Here is a 26900-nt window from a genome sequence, read left to right as displayed (position 1 = left end):
TAGTGACCATCAGGAGATGGACAAGTTTCCAGTTTCCCCTATCAAAGCATTAGAGACCAAACAAACTTCAACTGTGATAATGGAGTCAATAACTGACACGTGTTGGTGATCATGTCATCACACCCAACGATGAAGGATCTGTTGTGAAATATAAATGTATCGTCTCACTTAGATACTTCAAGATACAAGTGCAATCTATGGTAGAAATGTTGAACTTCTCCGGAGAAATGTGAATGCATTACCCCTGGATGTAATACTCCTAAGAGACGAGTTCCAAAATGCAGATGGGAGGATAACACACGGAGGCGTAGTGTGTGGCAGCTGATGTCCTCCTTGGCATTGAATATTCATAGCAGCCGGAATGAGAGAGAAAATTTACCCTGCCTGAAGTCTGTGTTTATCAACAGTGTTCTGAATGGCTCTGAATGCACATCGAGGCATGGTGTTGATTCTTTTTTTTGTTTTTGAAGACACAACCACAACAAATTAGTTTAATATGTTGAGTTAAAAGCCAGATTGAGACATCCTAAATAGAGTTGTCTCCAATGATTGATTATGAAAGAGTCAACATATCCACATACATATGGACCATCTACTTTTCAATTGAAAAAAAAAAAAATCTTGTCTCATTAGGGGTAGATATATCGCAAACACATGTGCATGGCGCAAGATCCCAACACTTGGGATCAAGACTACTCTTTATCATATAAAAACAAAATACTTGTATTCAGGAGAGGATTGCCAAAACTTTGTCTTGACATTGATGTATCTATAAAACCCTACCTGCATGCATGTTATTCTATGTCTCCTTTCACATGATTGTGAAATATGAGAGATGTTGATTTATCATGTTAGGGATGGTCTGTCAAAAACATGATATCCAGGGGTGGTATTCTGAGGTCGTAATTAAGTCTGTAATCAACTTCGTGATTAAGTCGTGAAGTTAATAGGCCCTTAATCATGGGCAAAATCGGTATTCTGAGGACGTAATTAAGGTATGATTAAGTCCCCTGTAATTATCTTAGGTCCCTCCTATCTAATTGTTATTCCATCCAATCAGATGTGTTGTTAGAAACCAAAATGATGATTACACGCGCAAATATGCCCTCAATGCACGCTCCTGCACGCCCCCTGTAATTACAACCCAAGAGCTCCGTGCGCACACTCCGGTATTTGATTACAAACCCTCACCTACGCACGCGAAGATCTCAACCTCTTTGCTCACATAAAATGACAAAATTCCTCGAAGATCAGCTATATTTCTTTTTTCTCTGAATTCTATGGATACCATGATAACAAGATTCAACCGATCCTCGGTTACCGAAGACGGTAAGCATCGTTGTGGCAGAGAAAACACGATGTAATGCGTGATATCGGAGTAGTTAATGACACTCTTTGGTATCATTAAGTTTTCCATTAACTTTCATACTTAATTACACCCTGAGAATACCGATTCGTAATTAACTCTGTGATTAAGTCCTCTCAAAGGTACACGCGCATTGATACGCGCAAACGTGTAGGTCCTTCCCGCCAAAACCCTTGTTGCTATGGTAGTTAATATACCCCCTACTTAATCATGCTCTCAGAATACCAATTCGGTAATTAAGTGCTAATCAGACACTTAATTAGCTCTCAGAATACGGCCCCAGGCCTATCTATGAAGGACTGGTAGTAGTAGACTTCCAGTTGTGAGACGACTGCATCCAAATCCATCCAAACATCACTAGAAAACTCACACTACCAAATTCAAATTTGCCTGAGACCTCCGGGACAATTTGCAATGAGAACCCCCACTGTGGCAGTGTCCATCATATGACTTCCACTCGTACACTGTGCAACCACACTTCACATGAAGCTTGTCAGGCTTCCATCATTGTGAAAGTTGCATGCAGCAAACTTTCAAACACATTAGACTTGTGCAGTTTGTGGAAAAAGCTTGAAATATTTTTCAAGTGCAGCCATTTACTAAGTATCAATGCCATTTAAACAAAAACGTGAAACTTTATAAAGCCACGATTTTGCCATTTTTTAAGCTTCATTTTAATCAAAGTTCTACCATTGTTTTCTCCCTTTGTGAATAGAGTCAACTTTAAAAATCCATAATTTTCCTAGTTTCAGCTCCATTTTGATGAGTGTTTTGCTGTTTTGTTCATCTGTTCCCCCCCCCCCCATTCAATAGGGCCAACTTGCTATAACAAAAAAGGCGCACCTTATACATGAGTCTTTACGGTACTTTAAATGCATCTCCTACCCAACCTATTCTCCTGATCGCCCTTCTGTGAAACATCAGCTGATCTGTCTGTCTTAGACACGGCATTATGCTTGTTTCAGGAACACTATACTTGTGTCATTTATGCATTACGTTTAATAGCAGACCCAACTAGGAAAGATACTGATACAGGAAAATCATATAGAATGACACACATGATTACTGTATACGCCATATATTTAGCGAGTCTGAATTTTCACAAATCGGGATTTTCCAACAATTTCACAAGTGGTTAAATTCACTATTGTGGAGTACTGAACGGAGAAATGTATAAGTGTACGTCACATTTATATCGGGGTCAGTATCAATATTTTCATGGGTCTTTAATTTCGCCAATAGCACCCGACTTGCAAAATTCACGAAAATAAAAATCTCGCTAAATATTCGGCATATACAGTACACAGAACTCGAGGAAAATATATGATCTCTGTTTAACAGCCTGAAACGTGTGGAAGGTATATACAATTTGATATGGCTGTATTAATTTGTAGATATCAAAGAAGTAATGCAGCATCTGTAAATGGTATGTTTTGTGTACCAGAATGCCCATGTATATGTACCAGATGAAAGGAATTTTGCTGAATATGCAATATTGCCAAACTATTACTAATGTCTGTGGACAAAATCATCTGTTGTGACTTGTGTGTTTCTTTACTTGTGTACAAACACGATGCCTTTGTATTCCAGTATTTGTTGATATGACAAACACATAACAGAATATTCACATGACAGATAGTGTCCCTTTGCCATTGATACAGTGGACCCTTGTTCAAAACAAATTCCTCCGTACCCGTGAATCACTATACTGTGTTGAAATTTTATATCAGGGTCTTAAAAATACAAAGAAAACTTGAACTTAGAAGAAAAAAAAACTTGTCATAAGAGGAGTTTTGCTATGTAAGAGTCTATGATATGATGTTTTACTGAAAGTACTGTAAGTAAGACAAACACATAATTCTTACAGATTGACAATCATCAAGGAAAAAGTCAACTTGACCTGTTTACAGAAAATGTAGAACATTTTAATCAACATTGAATAATGTCAACTTTGCTGCAAATCATTACAAAGGCAGTAGTCCTTTTGACAAGACAAATACACCATTGCAACACACATCCACAGACACAATTTAATCCAATTCACTGCCAGTTGAATGAATCATTTGTTTATTTCATTCTTTGGCATGCTTCGACTGAATTACATACTGATTACAGGAAAGCGGCATCAACTGCTTTCAGCACAAATATACGTCACCCCCTGCTGGAAGTTTACAGGAAGATGAGGAATTCCTTGTAGCCTAAACAATAGCGAAACTCCAGTGTACTTCTCCTCTTTTCATTTTCTGATGTTATGTTTCTTTACCCTGTCTATGGTATGAGAGAAAGTTACATCTTGATGCATGGCTGCACCTGTCGTGACCACTTGCTCTATACAAAGACAATGTACTTTTCTCCTACAGACAGAAAAAACAAAATAAACAAACAACAAACAAACAAACAACACAAAAAATTAGCATATTCAACCAGGCTATTTCATAACTACACATTTCTCAATTTACGTATGTATGTGTCCTGCACAGAAATCGAGTCCAACAGAATTGAACATTGTTCTTCATCTAATCATTATACATCAATTTCCATATTTGATTTCTTTTACTGTTCATTTTTCTAAGTACTTATTCATTTTCTTATTTTACTTACATTTTCCTTTTTTCTGATGTTGTGTGTTGATCAATCACGATTAAGGCCAATGCCCATCTTCTCTTGAATTAACAGCCAACAGCTTGTGTATCCTTCTTTCTTATTGCAAATACTTAAATTAAAAGATACATTCCCTTCCTCAAATAAATTAAAAATGAAATACAATGTATGCAAAGATCAGAAGTCTCTCATGCAGACATAAACATGCATAAAATATCTGCACAATTCATCAATAAGCCATGACTTTTGATATCAAACTTGTTAACTTTCATAGGAAAACATGTACATTCTGTATCTTACTTGTGTGCCTGCGCTGGCAAATTTGACAAAGCAATTTTTCTCACTGCTCACAAAGTCCTATCTTCTTTAATATGTCATTTTGCATTTGCCATGCTCCAAATCAGTCATACAATGTTTATAAGTTTATGAGAGGTGTGTAGCAAAACTCCTATTCCAGACAACAGTCTTTATCTTTAATTCATTCTTCAGAGAGCACTGCAATAGTGAATATGATATCTGAACATTTGGTACACAGGCGTGCTTCTCCTTGAGCTGAAAAAAAAACACATGCACCTGGATGCTATGTAAACCTTGATATAACAAACACTAATTTATCAGGAATGACATGTCCTATAATTTGAAGAAATTTCGGCAGTCTTGATATTTCTTCTATACAAATCAACCTATTACACTACTCTTAAGATTGGCTGTAAAATAAATGCTCAAACCAGCTATATCTCATTATAGCCTCCAAACAAAGACAAACAGAGATAATTGAGACCATTGTGACAAAAAAAAAATCCCATTGCCGACATGACCATTACAAAGTCAAAGAGCCTACACGCTCAGCACAATCCCCTTGCCAACACTGCCAATTGTGCTGTGTACAGGTAAATCACGCTGCTTTTGCTTACCCATGTATGACCCATATTGAAAAAAAAAAAAACAGTGACTTACCATCTGTACCACACACACACACACCCACTCACACACACACACACCCACTCACACACACACACACACACACACACACACACACACACACTTATACACACACATCTGTAGGATTATGCTCTTTATGTGTTTGTCATTGCTAACATCATACCACATGCAAGCGTATATGTCCGTATGCAAGCATTACTTAATGTACGCACTGAACTTCAGAAATGACAATAGGTTTCCTACAATTGCCTCCATGACGAACATGGCACTTTTGAAAAGTCCTACATGCATGAAAAAACAAGACAGACTTGGGAGAAACACAACTTCATTGGTGAAAAAATAAATCTGAAAGGTGACTTATACTCTAAAACAATTATCCAGTTTCAGCACCGGTACATAATACAATACCACACATACATGTTAGCATATTACGTTAATGCACAGTGCACTGCATTTTATACATACTGGTAACACAACATTTGCTTCTGTGACAATTGCTCTGGTCTTATTTTTCTCCAAGGACTTAGGGTTAGGGTTAGGGTTGTGCTTGGATTTTAGGTTCAGTTTGATGTGAGGATTAGGGTTCGGGTTATGTTTGTGGATAGAATTTATGCTTGGCTTTTTAATAACGTGCAGATATTTCATGGGGGCAAACTGTCACGGGTGCAAATGTCATGGAACCGTATGTACTATATACTGACATAATGACTATAACAAAGAAACACAGCTGGTTACCAACCTCCCCTTTATATCGCATTTCCCTTGTATAACTCACATACAAATGTATATCTCTTTCTGGATTGTTAAAACAATGAAATCTTCAAGAAATCACCATCTTAACATCCACATGACTTTAATAATACCAGTACAGTAGGACCTCTATTATCCGACCACGTTGGGACCGGCAGATGTCCCGATAATCAATTTGGCTGGATAAGAGAGATATGCCCAAATAAGACAAAATATAAGTAACTAGAAAAGCACTCTTAGAGCGCAGACCTCCGCCAGGCATGCAAATCATTTTCACCACTGATCTTGTTCTTCCGTAGAGATATCAGTGATTTCCACCATGTGCTGAAAGTTGCCAGATTTCCCAATATAGAAGCCTTTGTTATGTCATAAACACTCAGCTGCACGGCGCACCTCACCCCAGCAGAAACTAGAGCACGCACTTTAGTGCGCGCAGGCAAACCTCAAATGCGCGCAGGCAAACCTCAAATACGTGCAGCCTGAACTCCCAAGTTCATTGACCCTACCTGCCAAAATGTCAAAAATCCTTCATAAATTCCCCAAAAATTCTCGGATCACTACCAAAAGTTAATCGTTTGGTACTTGTGTCATTCTCAACCTTTCCTGCAAGTTTCATCCCAATCCGTTAACTACTTTTTGAGTTATTTTGCACACAGACAAACTAACTAACGAACAAACACACAAACCAATGGTAACGAAAACATAACCTCCTCCCTTGGTGGAGGTAAATATCCCTTCATGTATCGTTCGTTTGATTGCATTGACCGACAATGGAATCGATATTGCGACTTGTCGAATACTGCCGCCGCATTGTACTGTTACCACTGCTGTGCACTCAGTGCCAGTAACAAGCGCGGTACCAGTCACTGACATCATCTCATGAACTGATATAAAAGTTACAGTCCGCTGCGATGATTGGAATATGTCCCATCGTGTATTCGCATGATAATGGTTTAACATGTGTTTGTTTTGACAGGGATTGGCACTGAAAATGCATAAAAACCAGTCAGCGGTCGGATAACAGAGAATCCGGATAATCGAGGTCCTACTGTATACATTTTTTCCTCACTGTGATACCAGATACTCCATGTACACTAAATGGCACAGTGGTATAAACTACTGGCCTGTCTTATTTCTCCTCTGGACCACAACAGAGCAGCAAAATTTGTTTCCATCTAAATGCCTACAAGCATGCCCGCAGTTGGCAAACAACTTTTAGAGTTTACATAAAATTTTTGCGTCATCGGGGGCGATCCCAGACAATTTAGAGTATATAATTTAGAAGCTTGGCAGGTTGACAGATATCATTGTGGTCTGGTGACTGTTAACACCGCTGAGGGAACAAGACCTGTGAATAGTAAACAGAGAAAGAACAAGAACGATATGGGATGATTGTGGGATTTTTTTCAGTGTGAATCTTGCTAAATGTACTATTCAAACAGCAGTGCAATGAAGTTTAGTACACATTCCACTTACTCTGCAGGTTTCATTCTTGTATCTATCATACACACATGCACACACACCTCACCCTGACCACCAGACACACACGGAAAAGCTATCCTTCAATTTCTATTCTACTTCCCTAGATGTTTAATGAGACTCTCTTGCTATGTAGCAGTTGATTCGCTTGCCATGACTGCCAAACCTGTTTACACACTATCTGCCATTTTGTGCACTCTTCCCATTAGGCACAGAGCACCTGCCTTCTTAAAGTAATATACCGTAATGACTATAATGTGGTTCAAACATATAATTCCATTGCAAACAATGAGAAAGTGGTATACCACCACTATTGTGTCAGAAATGATACAAACTGAGACCTTAACCCATTGAGGACGGGCTGATTTTGCTACAACACGCATTTCCCATAGACACTTGCCCAAGTATATTCGGGACTCGTCCTCAACAGGTTAAAAGGAGAAAAACTTGATTTTTACCTAATTCTTTGAGGGGCTTTTCCATGTCCTCTGAGGTGAAGATTTTCCTGGGGAAGGGGGTCATGAGGGAGAACGGCCCGGACTGGCCGTCTGTTCTGTTCAGCTCCACATAGACCCGGACAGCAGCTAGGGGCTCCATGGCTCCAAAGGACTGGGTCAGCGCGCTTCCATTACTCAGTCGGATCTGGGAGCAAAATAGGGGAACAATAAATGAAATGTGCAATGACAATGAATATACAATGTTATCTGTTGGTTTGTTGTTCTTTAATAACAAATCATCTTAAGGTGTTCATCTCTAACCTGTGACCCTGACCTAAGATCTTAATTCATTACTAGCTAGGGCTTACAGCCTGATCCACTTTGAATATATTTCAAAAACTACCATTATAGGTTTGACTGAACTGCATCCAAATATGTTTTCATAACAGCACTATGATACTTGAGTAATAAATGAAAAATATTCACCTTGACCTCCATCATATCTTGCCCTGATTTAAACCAGGGAATTGCTTTGACAGAATTCATAACTGCACTCTGTGGGATAATATTCTTTTCGAATATTTCCCTGCTAAAAGCACAAATTAGAAACTTTCAGAATTTGATCTTGTACTTTGAAATTCAGTTCATCTTAAAAAAAAAATGCATAAAATGCCTTTCAAGAATTTATTATTGTTTAAACTGGAAGTGAAATGCATAAAACGGTTGTGCCTTCACTTTGACTGTAATGAGGACTTTTTTTTTTTGTCCTCTGGCTTTGACCTTTGCCCACTTTGAACCAAAATGAAACCACGTTTAATATGTATTTTTGGTTTAAAATACTGAAAAACTTGTCCCTGTATACATTTACGTATGGTAAATGCATTAATAAAGATTTGATAGTGGTAGAAATTGAAAAAATAATATCACAACCAATTTCAAATCTTCAAGTAAGAGAAAATTCACCTGATTAATGCAATATCCCACATTATTATCTATATAGGACTTTTTAGCCGCACAGTAAAAAATGCGTATTGGGTCCGCTCAAATATTACCGTTCAATATCAGAGCATATTGAACGAATTGCATAGGCCTACGTATTAATTTTCCATAGGCTACCGTTGTTCCCGGTCGTTCGGGAATTCACCGTATTCCGCGTCCCGTCTATTGCGTACGCGCCGCGCGCGATACCCATTGTTTTTTTATGCATCACAAGCTAACGTTAGAGCGTTACACTAGCTGTAGCGAGTATCCCATTGGTTTGTATGTAAAACTTGCAGACGATGGATTGCGAAGGCGTCGACGTAGGCCTACGTATAACCTACAGGCAGTACGTGTTGTGTTGATATTGCGCGAGATTTGAAACACTTTACGAAGGGTTTGCGAACAAAATGGCAGCCTCCAGGTCCAGATTTGCTTCGTTAACCGAGGACGATTTCAGTTTTATTTTGCAAGACAAAGACGCCGAAAACACAAAAAAGGCTACGAACAAAGTGGTCACGTTGTTCCGATCGTATCTGCAGGAAAAAGGTCAAAAGGAGGACTTTGAAAAGCTTGACAAAACCACGCTGGCATCGTTGTTGGGAAGGTTTTACTTGGAAGCACGGAAAGCTGATGGGGACTTCTACAAGACGACTTCACTTTCTGGCATCCGTGCTAGTCTCAATCGCTACTTGAAAGACGCGTATCATCATGGAATCATAGATATCATCAAAGACAACAAATTTGCCAATTCAAATGTATCCTATCGAGCAGCGACTGTGCAGTTAAAGAAACTAGGCAAGGGGGATGTTGTGCACCACTCCTCGATTGATGAAAAATGACATTGCAACACTGTACCAGTCAGGAACCTTTGACCAGTCCACTCCAGCTGGTTTGCAGAGAAAGGTATGGTTTGAACTTATGATCTACATCTGTAGGAGAGGCCGTGAAAACCTAAGGGACTTGAAACAGGATCATTTCCATGTTCACGTTGACTCAGATGGCCGTCAATACGTAGCTCAAGCTAGAGATGAGCTGACAAAAAAAGCTCGAGAGGATTGTAGATCTACACGAATTGATGGGGGAAGAATGTACGAAACACAGGATGATATGTGCCCTGTTGTGTCTTTCAAAAAGTACATTTCCAAGCTCAACCCTGATTGTGAAGCATTCTTTCAAACCCCTAAGTCGGTCACACCATCCACAGGACCGTGGTACAAGAAGTGTCCACTGGGTGTCAACACACTAGGTACTATGATGGTGCAGATTTCTAAAGCTGCAAACTTGTCAAGAGCGTACACAAATCACTGCCTTAGGGCTACATGTATTACGATCTTGGACAAGACTGGCTTTCAATCGAGGGAGATCTGTCAGGTTTCCGGTCATAGAAACGAAGGAAGCCTTGCTTCATATGTAGGCCGAGTTGGTGACGACAAGAAATATGACATCTCCAATGCCTTGTCAAGAGCCCTAGGTAAGGAACCAGACCCAAAACGCTCTAAACCTGAAAAGCCATCAACCTCAAGAAGGTCAACGATGCCAGCAACTGTGAGTAAAGCTCCAACACTTCCACTGACACTGGAAATTGGAGAAACTGAGGCTCCATGTGTTGCATCTGGGGCTCAAATTGATGAAGAGGTGAACTTTGATTTATCGTACTCTCTGACCAGCTCCCAAGACGTCGAGGAAACACATCACGCTGAGTCTCAAGTTTTGTGTGAGGAGATAAATAAGGACTGTGCTGATTCAACAGCAGAAGTAAACAACACAAGAGCTTGCAGTTCCGTTGCCAACGTAAGCAGATCTACTCTCACTCATACAACAACTTCGAAAACTCAGAGTAGATCTATGCGATTTCAACAGAGCCCTTTTGTGCTCAACAACTGCAATGTGACAATTAACTACTATTCAAAGTGACTTTCTGGAACACTTACGTGTATGACCTGTAAATACGTTGGTGTTACTACGTAGGACATGTTCTGCAAGTTTGGAATTTTGCGCATTCACCTTTGCATTCGGATTGGACCTAGCTGGAGTTGCAGCCATTTTTTACAGTATACAATGTGTACATCTAGACGCCTGTGTGTCTCAAAACTTTCACCCTTGGATACCGGTAAGTCAAATTCTGCTGTACATAGATAATGTTTATAGATAATGATAATTATATTGGATGGCTTAAATTCATAGGAAACCAGGGAATATTGCACTCGTTAGGACCAATATTGCACTCATCTTCGATTCGTGCAATATTGGTCCTAACTCGTGCAATTTTCCCTGGTATCCCATTCATAGCTATCCAATACGATATAAATATCCATGGCATAAAAAAAAAAAGAAGAAGAAGAGTATGCATCTCCCAGTAAGAGAGAGAAAAAAAGAATACACATACAGGGGCAGATCCAGGAATTTCGTAAAGGGGGGCAAACAATATTTCTGGTGCTACTTCCGGGTTTCATTTCATTTTTTTCATTTTTATTTCTTTTGTTTTAACAACAAATAAAGACGGGGCGCACACCCGGTGCGCCCCCCTCTGGATCCACCATTGACATACCTGTAACCTGGAAGTGTCATATTCCTTCTTAGGGGCAGAGCTTGCTGCGGGTGTGGCAGTGGGCGTGGCAGTGGCAGCTGGGGCTGGCACCGAGCCCTGCAGCTGTCCTTCTCCGCTTTTCCTCTTGGCCTCCTTGGCTGCCCTCTCTGCTCTGTCGCGGGCTATCTGCTCCTTGACTCTTTGCCTGGAGGATTGCGGGAAATCAACAAATATAATACAGTGCACTCCCGTTATAACGAACACGGTAATAACAAAATTCTTGATACAATGGAGTAAAAATCTAGGTCCCCAAATTATCCTCTGTATATCTTTATATACTTAACTAAGGGCTCGACACTAACTCTTTTATCTGGTAGCCTGAGAAACATAATGTAGTTGCGCCCCCCCACAAAAAAACCCCAAACCAAACAAACAAACAAAAATACCAATCCATTTTGAATCTTAGTTGCACGACAGGGCCACCAAATGATAAATTTAGTGGCCCGACAACAATTGTAAATGGCCCCGGGCCACTGCTTATGTTGAGCCCTGCTTTACTGTTCGGCTAGAACGACATTTCAATATAACAAACAAAAACTGGTCCCGAGAACTTTTTAATAATGGCAGTCACCTGCACTGATTTATTAAATGTACCCATTTTAAAAGGGATAATTTTTTTATTTCTTTATCAGAGTCCCAACATTCAGATTCAGTTTCCTTTGTAGTAGAAAAAAGAAACAAATTGAAATTTGCTCATAATATTTCAAAGAGTGATGGGGTACCTACCTTGCCAATTTGTCCTCCATCTTCTCCCTTTTCTTTAGGTCAGCCAAGCGCTTTGCCTCCTCCAGTTCCATCCTGAATGAGGCAGGGGAAAGACATTTACATATCGTATCATAAAATGATAGCGAATATACATGCCTTCTCAGCAATCTAAGAATTCAGAACCGTCATCGTATGTACATTTCTCATGACGAAATGAACTACTGGGTATGGATATCTTTAATAGCTTTTGAAAGCTTTCATATTCAAATAGACTTAGGCATCTGCATTGATCCTCTAAATACTTTCTCACAATGAGGTTGATTTGAATGTGTCCATTCACATATTTATGTATGTCAAAAACAATCTGTTTGTTGTTGTTGTTCTTGTAAATACATTCACATGTTCCAGGAACAAGATGTTACTCTTGTGCATACATCATGAATACAAAAGTATCGAAATGGAAGGTATGGGACAAGGGTAGTCCATGTCGCATCTCCAGACACTCACTGTTGCTTGGCCTGCCCAATCTCCTTGCCCTGTTTTCTCCTCATCTTCTCTCTCTCCAGAGCTTCCTTCTTCTCCTGCTCCTTCTTCTCCTCCTTCCTCTGTTTCAGTCTCTCTTGCAACCTGGTCACAAAGGATAGAGGGATAGACAAATATCCATTTAAGTCCATACAATCGCTTCTTCTTCTCCTTTTTTGTTTTGGGAGGGGACTTCAGAAAGTCCAATGAATTGACACTTTCCTGACACTTAGCTATTCACAGGAAATTACAAGATGTCTTTGTTTCCCAAATTCCTCCACTTCATTTAAAAAAATCATAACTGGACATTGCACTGGGCGAAGTCAGACAGCTAACATCTCCGAGATCAATCTACACTCAGCAAAAAAAAAAAAAAGACAGTAAACACTTTTTCCAGCATATATTTTTCATAGATATGACACATATACACAATGACACAATAATTTTGATCAAATTCTTCTATGAAATATATGTGCTGTAAAAAGTGTTTACTTTTTTCTCTTTTTTTTTTTGCTGAGTGTATAATAATAATTGAGATTCTATCTCTAAACCTTGTAGGTTAGGTCATCTTCACAGGATTGACTCATCCTTTTTAAACAGCGTACAGAAAAAACAACAACAAATAACACAACACTCTCAAGCCATTACACGCATGCAAAAAGTTTTTAGTAGCTTAGATTGCTGGCTTATGATCCCGTTCCACAGAGATTTTGTCTCATCGTTCACTCGTTGGAAGCAAAGTTTTTTGCTTCCGGCCACCCACTGAACAGTATCAGATCACAGTCTGATGAATCTGACTATGTTGGTCGACTATCAGGTCCTCATCAGATCACGGCCAACATATCTGACACTGACCCGATAGTCGACCAACACAGTCAGATTCATCAGACTGTGATCCGAAACCCCATCAGTGGGTGGCTGGAAGCAAACACTTTTGCTTCCAATGAGTGACCAATGAGGAAAATCTCTGAGGAATGAGGGTATTACACTACTGGCAGGGAAGTAGACTACCATTACCTTGGCACAAATGGATGGAGGCAAATGTTACAAAATTCTCGGGACACATCTAATAAAGACATAGTATTTCACCCATTCCCCTCAAAAATTCTTCAATCCACTGTAGACTTTGTACAGGTAATAGGTTATTCATATTTTGAAATTTCGAGTGCCTCAATTCTAGGATCTTACCAGGTGGATTTCCGTATGTGTCATGAAAGTTAATTGTAACATCACTATCACTTTTACCAGTTTGAGGAGCCAATATACACTTAAAACTACACGCACATACATATCAAATTTATTACTTTGCCATTTGTTCTCTCTTTTCATCCTCCGTGAGTGGTTTGATCTCCTCTGTGGATTCCGAGAAGCTCTGGTGCCCAGTCCTGGCTGCATGGAGCTTTGGTTGAAACATGGATACAAAAGAGAAATAAGATGAACTGGAAAAAACGAAAAATTTCAAATAAAAAATTGTCCTAGAATCATGCAAGATAACATAGAGAGACAACAGTCGCCAAACTAGAGGAACAATCTTATACATAAGCATCATGTCACCTCATTTCATGACATATTATCATGCTATTCTGACAGGCAGTTATCTGCTTGTTTAATCATACATGTACCTTGCCTTAAATTTATGTGAACAACAGCATGATTTTGATGGCATAGAGTACAAACGTAGAGATACATTGCAATCATGCATGTGAGGGTGTGGGTTTCACTGCAGTAACATCATTGTGATGTCAAGTTCAGCAATCTCCATATATTCAGACTGGAACTTCTGATGTCATTATCAATATTCACTCCTCTGTGTTATGAGAAGAGTTTTTAAGGCATTCTCTCACCTGAACATCATCCTCTGTTCGAAGTTTCTTCCCACAACTGAAATACAAAACATAAGAGTATAAAGATTTGTACTGTGTAATCAAAGGAATAAATCAGGTAATTTTTGCATGTGTTTCAAGACTTAGTTTAACTTGGGAGGGAAAGACGACCTTTTTTCATGGCACTTCAACGACCATACTGATTGTGAGTCATCTCATCTGACCATCCATCATTTTGCGATATTGGTTAATTCAGTTATCTATGTGAAGAAAACTAAAAACCTGTTATGCAGTGGTTTTGACATTGATGATATTTAATGCATGATTTTTCTCCTAACATGGCACACAATTATCCAATTTGTCAGGCTTCTGAAGGTACAACTCTTTACCAACTCTGACAATTTCAACCATTATATTTATATTTCAACCAGGTATATGATAACTACACTGCCATCATAATAGCAAGGGCCAAACTTAATCCTATCACTGCTGGAAAGGTTTCTATCGATAGGAAATGAAATAATTCTGCGATCTGAATTTCATTTTTGTTTGAAATTATACTTTTCTTTCTATTGCCTTGAAAGTGAAAAATGCATCTAGCATATATTATACAGCATAATACATTTGAACTAACTAGAAAAGCACTCAGAGCGCACAGACCTCCGTCACGCAGCTCATGTCCACCTGTACACTCATGCAGAAAATTGCCCAATTCCCCAATGATAAAGAAGTCTTGTGTTCACCTCATCAGCTCCCTGCTGCGCGGCACCTCGGGCAGGGCATGCGCTTTAGCGTGCGTGTATGCAAACCTCAAATTCGCGCAGCTTGAACTCCCAAGTTCACTGACCCTATTTGCCAAGAGATGAAAAATCCTTCAAAGATTCATGAAAATTCCAGGATCACTACCAAAGCTACTTGTTACTTGTATCATTATCAACTTTTCCTGTACGTCCAATCTTAATCTTTTTGAATTATTTTGCAAACAGCAGCATAAGACATAACCTCCTTGGCAGAAGCAACAATCTACATATGAATCTAAAGAGTTATTACCGACTGATGCTAAGATATGATTACAGTAGTACCATTTTGAGAAAACATCTTCCTTTTCTCCTCCCAACTCATCCCTCTTTCAAATTTCCACTTAAATCAGCACTTTTCACTGATATACTTGACTCATTTCATTCTGTGAACTTTCTAAACAAGAAAAAAAAAATGCTGTAATTTCAACACCGTCAAAGACTGATATCCATGCCACACCTGTATGTCTCAAATAACAATGGTGATTAATGCAAATTATAGGTACATCTGCTTTTGAAAAGAAATATGCCAGTGACTTTGGCTAGTCAATGTCAACTAATTCATCATATGTGTTTTGTTTTGTTTTGTTTTATTTGTTTGTTTGTTTTTTGAATCATGTCAGTAGTATGAACTGAACAGTCTTTCATTTCTCATTTCTATCTATGTGCACAGTTCTGTTTCTATCAACAACAACAACAAACCATAAACAAACATGAGACAACAAACACTGCTCTGGTCCCTCACTAATACACACAAATTGCAAAGCTGCCTTGAAAAGGACTAATAAGCAGCACTCACTCGTCACACTTGAGTGACTTGACTTGCGCTGGTTCAGAACTTGTCTCCTTTGTCGTCTGATCTGTCATCTGCTCTGTCGTCTGCTCCCCACTGGCAGTGCCTGAAAACACAAGTCCAACATCTGACTGTCACTCTTGAATGGTGATGCACACAAATGGTATGCAAATCTTATCAAAACCTGACAGATTTTATTTTTCTTCTCCATAAATCAAAGACTTATTTCATGTAAATATATCACTGCACAGAGAATAGCAAAAATTTTGCATGACTATATTAGAATATTCTAACTTCATTGTAACACTTCTACAAAACATGCTTCCAAATATGTACTTGTAATTGCCCAACAATTAAGCGAGAAAATGCAAATTAGAATTGGAGGAACCTTGTTACAGGGGGAATAAGAAAGCAGATTTGCGTTGATTATAAAACTCACACATGCTATAAACACAAACTCGGACAAAATACATGAAGAATTAAATCTTGCACCTCTGAATAATCCATTCACATTGCAGAATGAGTAAGTTTTTAACCTGTCGAGGACGGACTGATTTGCTATAACACACATTTCCCACAGACACCTGCCTGAGTATTCTCGGGACTCATCTTCAACAGTTAACGAGCTGCAACTGCAGCTACAGAATAAAGACATTCTGCTCATTATGGATCTCATGATATGCATTTTGGAAAGGGGCAGCACTTGCCTTCTGTGTTGGAATCTCCTGTCGCAGCAGATTCTCCACCGAGGGTTACCCCTTTTGGCACCTCAAACGGTTCGTCAATGTCTGGATCGTCACTGTGGGCAAACAGCCTGCATACAAAAAATTTCCCAAATTTGTCTTGTCAATCACCATGGTTACCTTTCAACCATATCAATCATCATTATCATCACCCATTCATCATCATCATCATCATTCACCATCATCATTCATCATCATCATCATTATCATCATTCATCATCATCACCACCACCACCACCACCATCATTCATCATCATCAACATCATTTATTATCACCATCATCACCCTTATCATCAGCATCAGCATCATCATCATCATCATCATCATTCATCATCATGATCATCATGCATCGCTATCATCATCATCATTCATCATCATGATCATCATGCATCACCATCATCATAATATCATATTGCAATGACAAATACTGACAGGAACTGACTGGCAAACCACTTCAAATACTGGTGCTACAAATTAAATCAACCCACAGAGGAACCCAATGTTACACCTTTTTTAAAAGGGCATTGTACCGGTTTTTTATTTTTTTATATGTTGTTCTTGTAATTCTAAAAGACCCAGCGGTGCAAACAGAATCAAAATTTCATAACGATTTAGTCCGTAATTTCATGTTGAAAATGGAACTTTTTGGGCGAGAATTATGCTAATGAGCTGACGAGCCCGGATGTCGTGATGTCACAGGTGCCAAATATATCACTGATTACAAGCCCTCGCATACGCGTGCGTTAAATCATGCCGAGTAGCAGACGACGCTTAGGCCCAATCTAGCTAGCAGGCGGCACTTGTGTATTGTCCTATCCATGCAGCTGTCTCAAATTTCGCTGAACCAAATTGCACCAAAATTACAGGATATACTTCTAAGCATATTTCAAAATACTGTATTATATTTGAACGAAATCGGTAATCGAGAAGTATCGATATTGACGCCGACTTTCAAGTTGTCACTCAAAAAAAACTCACTCTTCGCGAGAGATCTTGGTAAACGCGACATGCACAATCTAGAACTGAAGTTAGCCGACTAGTACTGTGCGAACGGGGAATTTACGCGGGAACTAAACTAAAAAATGTCATGATTTTGGTTATTTGTGTGATTTACGAACTTTATTTTTCATTCAACTTAGCTCAAATAATTTATAAATTGATTTTGTGCTCCCGATTACTTGAAAGATTTGTCTCATGATATTAGATGGCTAACTTCAGTCTGTGCGTGCGCAGGCAGGTAGGGCTACTACGCCGCGATCACTCTTGTTTAGTCGTACAGAGCAGATTATTTTTAGCGACGATAGGAAAGTCGAAAACTTCACTTACGCTTCCCGACTTGCGATTTGGTTCCAATTAGCGTGAGCAAGTGGACATGAGTCATAAAATATTTCTTGTGATTTTGGTGCAATTTGGTTAAGTGAATTTTGAGATATCGGATGGATATGGAAGTACTCTAGCACTATACCTACACCAGCGCTTGGATCGCGAAGCGGCGGCACTGTTTGTATCTACGTGGTCAGGCCACTCTTCCAAGGTATGGGTCCTACTAAAACTAGATCTAAGTTAGTCCTTGGTGTTAATACGACCACCATGAGATCTATCTCGACTACAAAAACATTGAAAATCCATAAAGCAGATACCTTACCTGCAAAATTCAACACAGAAACAACAGGGCCTGCAGCACAAGGGCCTAGATCTAGCGGCAACACTAAACCTTGGACTGTGTGGAGTTTGGACTTTGGTCTGGACTTTCTTCAAGTTCTGGCAGCAGGGGTATGTATTGTATACTAAACGTTTATGCTGTGCCTATTATCAGCGCTGTGCACATACAGCTGTCGACGGGGCGGCGAGTAGAATCTTCTCGGTCCTTGACTGCTCACTAGTCCTAGTCCTAGTTCTAGTCTAGAGTCTATATGTACTGGGTGCTGTTTTCTTCTAACTAGGCATAAACCGTGATTGCCGTTGACTACTTTTGGGATTTAGATTTTAAGAATTACTCAGTCCTCATCTTCGTTTGATAGTTTGAACTGTGATGTCGAACCATTATCGGTCATCATCAATGCATAGTTAGTGCAACGTTACTTTACAGTTTTCTATGGGCAGCACGTTCAGACAATGATGCCAATTTCATTTTGCATATCTGGAATATTCCCCACCAATTTTATCTAAATAAAAAGCTTTTGAAGAGATTCCTTTTAAAAATTAATAAATATTGTTTAACATGTTTATTTCAGCTCCATATTGCAATTTTACTAAATAACAGTTTTTGCAGTACTTCGTGTGAGATTTCATCAGTAAATTGACATGTGTAGTTCGTTTTACTAAAGTCGGAGGTTGGCACCTGTGACGTATGCCAAATTGTGTGGATCGTTCCTTGGCTTGCTCGTTTTCATTTTTTTCAAAAAATCATTACAGGCTTATCCTGGGTTTTAGAATCCTCTCTTTCCAGTTGTAGGCATCAAAAAATGTAGATTAGAATTATCAGACAATTACAAAATGTCAGTACAGTTTTCTTTTAATGAGAAATAACCATATTCTGAAGGAGATGGTTGACACATTTTACAAGAGAGCTGAAGTAATAATTTGATTTGATGTACAAGGCCTTCCATTTAAGTACCAATACATGACAAAAATATAACAGCATTGCATCAACAACAGATTTCAAATGAGAGATTGAAGTATCATTTGAAATTTAATCAATATCAAAATTACAATTTTGACATCCCAACAACAAACAGATGCCATTATGAGCAGGTGCTGAAGGCCAATTAATCAGTTGTTGACTTGGTGACCCTTAGGGTCCAAGGGTTCTTAACCCAAGTCCCAATCCCACGACAGACACTCCACACTTTTTTTACTTCTCCTCTTCCATGACTTATGCTCAGAAGATATAAACTGTCCCAAAGAATAAAATATTGTAATGTTATGAATAAATTCTGTCAAACTCACCAGTCCATTGCAAGCTGGACTCCCTTATAGCCTGTCTTGGCAAGAGCCTTTTGCCTGTGAAATAGAAAATTCATTCAGAGAATACTGTTACGATAAAATGGAGATCATAACATAAAGAAGATGTCAGAGAACATTATACTGAAACAAATATCATCTCATAAAAGTTCATGGCAGATGCCATCAAAAAATGTACAATTTGAAGATTCAAAATGACAATCTAACATGGATATTTCAGTTGCAATCTCCATACGACTTCCTAGTGCCCATCTATTGTACTCTGCATGTCATAAGGTATTGAGTTTTGTTAATGAAAATGTTTTCACATTAGAGATGAAGAGGGGAGAATACTGCTGCTAACAATTCTCCTCTCTCTCTCTCTCTCTCTTCAAAGACATAATATACTAAAATCAACACCAGCGAAAGGGTGAGTGTGAAGAGCACCATATTATGCAAATATTGAAAAAAAAAAAACTGTGCAATGCTTGGACATCTTAATTGTCTAATGAATGCTTCACAACGACTTAACTGCAATGGATTTTTGAATCTCAAAACAAGAATCGACAATTCTTAAAATACAATGAAAACCTCCTTATAACAAGGTTAGATATAGTGCACTACACAATATATAACAAGGTAATTTTGCAGGTCCCATTCCTTTTATAATTCTTCTATTTCTATCCCTGATATAACAACATACCCAACATAGGAAGGAAATTCTGCACTCCCAAGCAGCTTATTATAGCACAGTTCCTCTACACACAAAAACTTTGAACAACACATAGTTTGATATCAGGCAGTGGTGATCATTCACAAACTGTTGATCACTATCCTCTTTTGGGAAATACTTCATAGAATATCATCTTCTTGGGTACATTTCATGAAAGTCTTATAAGAGACTTTGTACTCATTAGACATACAATATGAGAGACTTCATGAAATTGATTTTATTTCTCTTTGAAAGTCTCTAAAATAGCTACATATGAGGGACTCTAGTCATTCTGAGATTTATGTAAAGACTTTTTATGTGATGACTTCATGAGATGGACTCCTGGACCTCCCATTACAAGAATATGGCCCCACTTATTTTCATGAAGAAATCTGATCATCAATGTTGCAAGGCTTGGAATGGTCACTGCATGGCATCCATATGCAGCATGGCCATGAACACAAGACATGTTCTAATGCAATGGAGAAACACCTGTTTTCTGGGCTACAAAGACTAAGATGGATTCAGACAAACTATGCAACATGATTGTCTGAAGTTGAGCTTGCACTGTGCACTGCTGTTTGGGTGTGACTGTAATCGTGATCTGGAAAGGCTGTAATTTGCGTACATTGTACTAGAGGTTTAGATCTAAGTAAAACTGAGAATCCAGAGAGATTTAGGCTAAGGGAATCGAAGATCTGTCAAAATAGAAATTAGAATATTTTTTAAATGTTTAGATCTAGTTAAAGTTCACTGTAAACGTACATTTCATGAGAGGATGCTAAATAATACGAATGAAATGGTCTTCAAAATTGAAGTTTCAAGAAGAGTAACAGCATAAGATGTTGACAAAAACAGGATTGGCAATGTGAGAGCTGTGAAAAAACACGACATAATTACGTGGTCCCACATGCGTCAGATCGTGTAGGTTTTGAATTCTGCGTTCTCATTGTGAATGTGGCCTGTGTGCTGTGGGTATGTGGCCATGTCACATGTGCATGCATGATACAGTGACAGTGCTACTGTTAGTAACTAAGCAATACCGCTACTCACGCTCTATTTTGCGGAAATCCCATTTCCATTAGTGTTTCGACGTCGGTAGGCATCTTGGATGTCACTATCACTCACGCCAATGGTTTCTATATGATACAGGAGAGGAATGCGTCGTGTTCTGTTGAGTCCAGATAATAAACATTCATGCCCTTGCCTTGATACGCCGTTGTCGAACGTCAGTGCGTTTTCTATCGCTGCTTGGTTGACGGGAAATTCCCGTGAATGCCTGGTCCGGTGGCGTCCTCGCACGTCCTCGCAAGGAGGTTTTCGCGCTGAGCACACTGACTGAGCATATAAATAGCTGCTACAATGGGCTGCTACTGTACCACCAAGGAGGTTCAAGAGATGGAGTTACAACTGACTATAATTATTCAATTAACTGTCAGTTTTCTATGGATGGACAAAAGAATTCCACAGGTGCATTTGTGCCTGTGATGTTCGATGCTTGAAGCCTCCATCTTTCTGAGCAATCTGAAAAAGATTCATTTTTAACGCTAATATAATATCGGGTATATGCTGCTCATTTATATATCAAATGCAATGAAATTTCACCTAAAAGCATAAAAACAAAAGTCAATTCCGTTCGAAAATATGTGCAAAAGTGTAAATCTGAGCTGTATTTTGTGAAAGTGTTATTTTCAGTGAAATTTGTGAAATTGTGAAAATTGTGAAAAGTGTGAAATTTTACCCTCATGGAAAGCCGGTTTTATCACTTTTCTGATTATTTCCGACAAATGAAACTAATATGGTATCATCTTCAAGTATAGTTCTTTATAAATTAATATGTCAGATTTAGTGTACTGACACGTACAGTCGAGTAATTTTGATATCTATTTCAGCAATATTTCAGCAATTTCTATTCGCGCACCCCCGTGCCTTTACCATTGTCTACCGCCCATCGTTTGTAAGTAGGGATAGCAAAAAGTAATTATCTACCATCAAAAAGACATATCTTATCTTCCTTAGACAGTGGCTAAATGGTCATTATGCAATGAGACGTGAATTCATTTTCTTCCTATCGGGGGGGGGGGGCAGATCCAGTTTGACACATACTTCAAATATTTTTGAGTGGCGGCTTCGAGCATGGGATCAACGCGAATAAGATTGTTGTGACTCCAATTCTCGAACCTCCTTGCTTGAAGTATAGCCTACCATCCATGTGCTGTTCTTATATTCTATAGTTGCACTTCTGTTATACTTACAATGACCCATTTTCAGTCTCTCTCAAACAATGATATGTGAGAGAGATAGATATGTCAAGTCCCCAATATGAGATTATCAACGACAGCAGCAATACATGTTGATTGTAGAGTGTCCTCAGACATTCACGTGTAATCTGGACAAGGGTACGGGTACCGCAAGTAATTTGATAGTTATAACAATGAGACAATGAATAGTTGGCCCGGATATAGTTGGCAATCGAAAATTCCTACAAAATGTGGTTAGTGGACAAGTATATGCCTACTTGGATAGAACGGTGTATGATGTTTAGGATACTTTGCCTTGAGAGATTCTTGTTAAAACTATCGGCATATGGAAGACCCATACCTAATTTTAACCAGAAACTCGAAATTAGGCAGATCATAACAAATAATATTTCTTTTATATTTTGGATTAAAAAGAATAAAGAAATGAGTGAGGAAGATAAGGAGAGAAGTCGCAGTGCCGGTGGCGATATCCTATAGGCCTATTACCGTACAAATTAAGCAGGGCGCGATGTCACAAAAAATATAAGCTCTTCACTATATAGAGTGACCGTACGAAGCAGCGGGATGTCAGAGTTGCTTTGTGACATATTTCACAAAAAGACCGTATGCAAAGGATGCGCTATTTCGCAATTGTTTTGTGACATCATTTCACAATAGCATACTATTTGAAAAAAGTTGTCATAAAAATGACGTTCTTTTCCAAATGATATATCATAGAGTGTCAAACATACCAACATTCTAAAATGGTTGAAACTATATTTCGGATCAAAAGTTAATCCTCTAATACAGTGATGGGTTGAAAGGGCTTCACGTGATAAAATATTTTCAACTATTTCAGAATGTTGGCCTGTTTAAATGTCCATGGTAGGTCTATATCACTTGAAAAATGACGTCAGTGTTTATGCTCGACATTTTCTAAATAGTGCACTTTTGTGAAATCATGTCACAAAGTTTTTTGTGACATCACAAAGCAATTCCGATATTGCGCACTTCTTCGTAAAGCCATACTGCCACTCTGTGAAATGTTGCAAAAAAATTGTGACATCACAAAGCAAATTGAATTGAATTGAATTGAAATGAATTGAATCTATTTGTTCAGCATAAAAAAAAACAACAACAGAGAATGACAATGATTAACAATCATGACAAGCACAGAGTAGGCCCCAAAGACGGATCTATGGAATACATAAAGCTGAAAAGAAGCAGCCAACGAGGAATCAAAAGTTTCCTTAAAATCTGGCCGACCCAGATAATTAATAAGAAAATGCATTGGTGATAATTATTTTCATATTTTTAAATGCAACGAGAGATGAACAAATATACAGATATAAGAACAAAACAAAAAGAAATACAGCAATGATGCACAAAACATTACATTTACATTACGAAGACAGAACAAACACAAAGTGAGTTATGATCATTAGATAAAATAATGCCAGCCAAGCATGTCAAATAGTTATAATATAGGAATGATAATTTTGTATGAAATTCTCCTTAAGTTAACGTTTGAATACATTAAAAGAGGTAACTTTACGAATATCATCTGGTATTGAATTCCATATAAGCTGACCTTGATAAAAAACAGATTTCTGAAATAACGATGTTCTTACTTTTGGCATGTGAAAATTCTCAGCGTTTCTGGTACGGTATGAATGAATATGGCAATTAAAAGTGAAATAATATACAGCAGAGAATTTGGTAAAAGCTCTCTATGCCATAAAAACATAAGATTACCTAAAATGTACTTGTATCTATCATACAACGTTGAAATCTTTTGGGTGTGAAAAAGTGGTGAAGTGTGAGCTAGATAAGTTGAATGGTTGAGAACTCTTATTGCACGTTTTTGTAGTTAAAAAAAAAATCTGACATCGCGCTCTGCTTCGTACGGTCACCAGGTCACTGTATGTAGGATCCCGTGACCGCCACAACATAGCATCTAACACACGACGCCTCCCCTCATATCTCCCTCTTTTGTTGAAATTTGTAATCCAATCTATAAAGCAAATACACTTGCCTAAAGTCGACTTTGTGGTGAAAACTACGGGCCTTGGTGCCTCCAAAAGCACTTTATCTTCGGGCTTCGAGCCTCAGTGATGGAGTCACCTCTGCTCATAGTTTTAACCAGAAACTCTCAAAGCAAAGTATATGTTACCGTCGTCTGTTGAGAATGATAAGGGCGTTAAGTTGTCACTAAACCCATAGTGTTCGAGACAACTTAACGCCCTTCTCATTCTCAGCCGACGGTTTTATTTTGTGTAAAACATAGGGGTAACCAACTGATCGCGTGAAGTTCTTTCAACCAATCAACCTTTCAACCACGCTTTCAACCAACATTTCAACCAATCGCTCTGTCGTTTCGCTCCCTCGGCATGCTCGGGTGCCGCTGACGCGCCGCAAAATCTCACGGTGATCGTTCACAATACCATGGTCTACTCCCACTTCGTCCAGTAGCCATTTAGTCTCAATCCCGTTTAATTTCGTCAACAATCAGTTCGTCTAATGACCATTTAGTACAATTGCCACCTCGTCTCATTACCAGATGTCCTACTGCTTCCAGATGGGCTATTCCCATTTCGTCTAATACCCTCAGTTCAGTAAACCAAAATGGGAAAAAGTCCTCCCATAGGGAGACAAAATTGCGATTAGACCATCTGGTTATTAGACGAAACGATGATCAGCCAAACTAAACATTAGACCAAGTGAGGATTAGACCAAACAGGACGAAATTGACAGTAGACGAAATGAGTTTAGCTGTAGTGGTGTTAGACGAACTTGGAAGTAAACCAACTGATAGAGTAGACCAATTGGCAATAAACCAAATCTCACACCTTGCTGCTCTCTCACCCGGTCTTTCACCTTGGCACCTCTGTATCATGTCAAGGGTGTGTTTCTGCTTGACGCATTGTATGTGGTGGTGTTTTTTTTTTAAATCATGTTTTTATCTACGAGCCACTAAACTGAGCTGAACTCCAGTATACGACCGCGCTGCGGTGGGGATGGGGGAAGGGGAGCATTGACCCTTACGATCCAACCAACCCAACAAACCACGAGCACTCCCCCCCCCCCCCCTCCGTGAGCCTCCCCACACTCTTCAACGTTCCGCGTCCACTACGCGAAGAGTACTCGAGGTGTAGGATCGTCGAACAATTTTCTTTTCATAATAAACAATGAATTATTCCTTTCTGTACACAATGAATTATTCATTTCCGAACGTCCCTGGACTTCAATCAGCTCGAGATCATGGACATCCCTGCATGATAGTCTGTTTGTCATGGCAATACATCTGAGAACGTTTAATATGTTATATGTTAATGTTAATATTCAATGTGTGTATTGTGTGGCTATGTGTGTGTATTTGTCTGCGTGATTAGGTAAATGTCTACATGTACAGACTGCGAGTGTAAGACTATACGTGTGTGTATTTACATGTTCAAGTTCAAGTTTATTTCATATTTCCACTTTCTCAGTGATTGGATTACAAAATGATTGACAGTAAAACACGAATACAAAATATATACAACCATATCTTTTGATTGGAGAAGAAAGAGAAACAAACATACTTAACACAAATGTAAATGGTCATTATCATCTGAGGATATCACAAGTAAATGTCAGAAATATGATGGGGCCTACATAAAAGCAATAATGCTTGTAAAACTGTAGGTTCCCGAATTCATAGGCGTGGAATTATCCAGAGAACGGATATGTTTATCTTGACCAACTAAAATTACACCAGTGCAAAAATCAATATAAAGAATGAACTAATGAACCACATGAATATCGCTCAAACCAGACTGTACAGATTTCGTCGATTTTTACAAAAAAAGTGCTATAACGGTACCATTAAATAACTTGGAGCTGCGGACAAGGACAAAGAACTGGGAGTATGAAAAAAAAAAAGTTGCTGAAAGCCCGGTAGAGTGTATCCACTAAGTAATAGCCCTTAATTTGCGTTTGAAGGCGAATAGGGATAAGGAAGAGGTAATATCTTGAGGGAGGTCATTCCAGTATCTGGGCCCAGTTCTGTCCGTCTGTCGATCTGTACATTTATGCATTTACAATGTATTATCATGCTCTTGCGTGTGTTCATGTGTGTGTGCTTCTGATTGTGTGTTTATTTGTGTTTTATGTTTGGGTGTGTAGCTTACATAAATACATATATTCTTTTTTGTTTGTTTCAATTTCAGATAAAAGTAAAATGTTTTCAAGTCGATTAGTTGAGGATCATTGCTCATTTCCATTATTGTTATCATCATTTGTATCAGTTACTATCATTATTATCACCATTATCGTTACTCGTAATCATCAAGATGCAGGCTACGAGGGCGCCAAATTCATTCGTGATTGGGAAAAAAATGTAATACGAAGGGATAATGAATAAGGAAATAGTGGCAATGAGTCGTCCTCCCATTACCAATATAATGTTTGTTTTGGAGATGTTACGATTTTGTAACGAAA

The 26900-nt window shown here is 38.7% G+C and overlaps 1 protein-coding gene across 1 annotated transcript; it reads right to left on the bottom strand.

The window, feature by feature from the left end:
- Positions 1 to 6731: 6731 nt before the first annotated feature.
- Positions 6732 to 21299, bottom strand: LOC139744649 (UBX domain-containing protein 1-like). Its single transcript, XM_071655077.1, has 11 exons — positions 21235 to 21299; positions 19476 to 19529; positions 16491 to 16597; positions 15790 to 15889; positions 14215 to 14251; positions 13675 to 13769; positions 12356 to 12475; positions 11870 to 11941; positions 11105 to 11288; positions 7597 to 7780; positions 6732 to 7007 (listed from the first exon to the last, which is right to left on the bottom strand). The coding sequence occupies exons 1-11, from the start codon at positions 21285 to 21287 to the stop codon at positions 6964 to 6966; spliced, it is 1050 nt and encodes a 349-aa protein (XP_071511178.1). The 5' UTR covers positions 21288 to 21299; the 3' UTR covers positions 6732 to 6963.
- Positions 21300 to 26900: the final 5601 nt, after the last annotated feature.

The sequence above is a fragment of the Diadema antillarum genome, unplaced genomic scaffold (assembly GCF_040938485.1).
Source record: "Diadema antillarum isolate AM-2024a unplaced genomic scaffold, OU_Dant_1.0 seq00001200_RagTag, whole genome shotgun sequence".
Lineage (NCBI taxonomy): Eukaryota > Metazoa > Echinodermata > Echinoidea > Diadematoida > Diadematidae > Diadema > Diadema antillarum.
Note: the sequence above shows the minus strand (reverse complement) of the source record. Positions and strands in the feature narration are given on the sequence as shown.

Excerpts from the sequence above, each read along its gene's own strand:
- LOC139744649 (XM_071655077.1), bottom strand. The coding sequence starts at position 21,287 with ATGCCTACCGACGTCGAAACACTAATGGAAATGGGATTTCCGCAAAAT. Across the intron at positions 19,530-21,234 it reads GGATTTCCGCAAAATAGAGC|GCAAAAGGCTCTTGCCAAGA; the intron begins GTGAGTAGCGGT and ends TCTATTTCACAG. Across the intron at positions 15,890-16,490 it reads AGGAGATTCCAACACAGAAG|GCACTGCCAGTGGGGAGCAG; the intron begins GCAAGTGCTGCC and ends TTGTGTTTTCAG.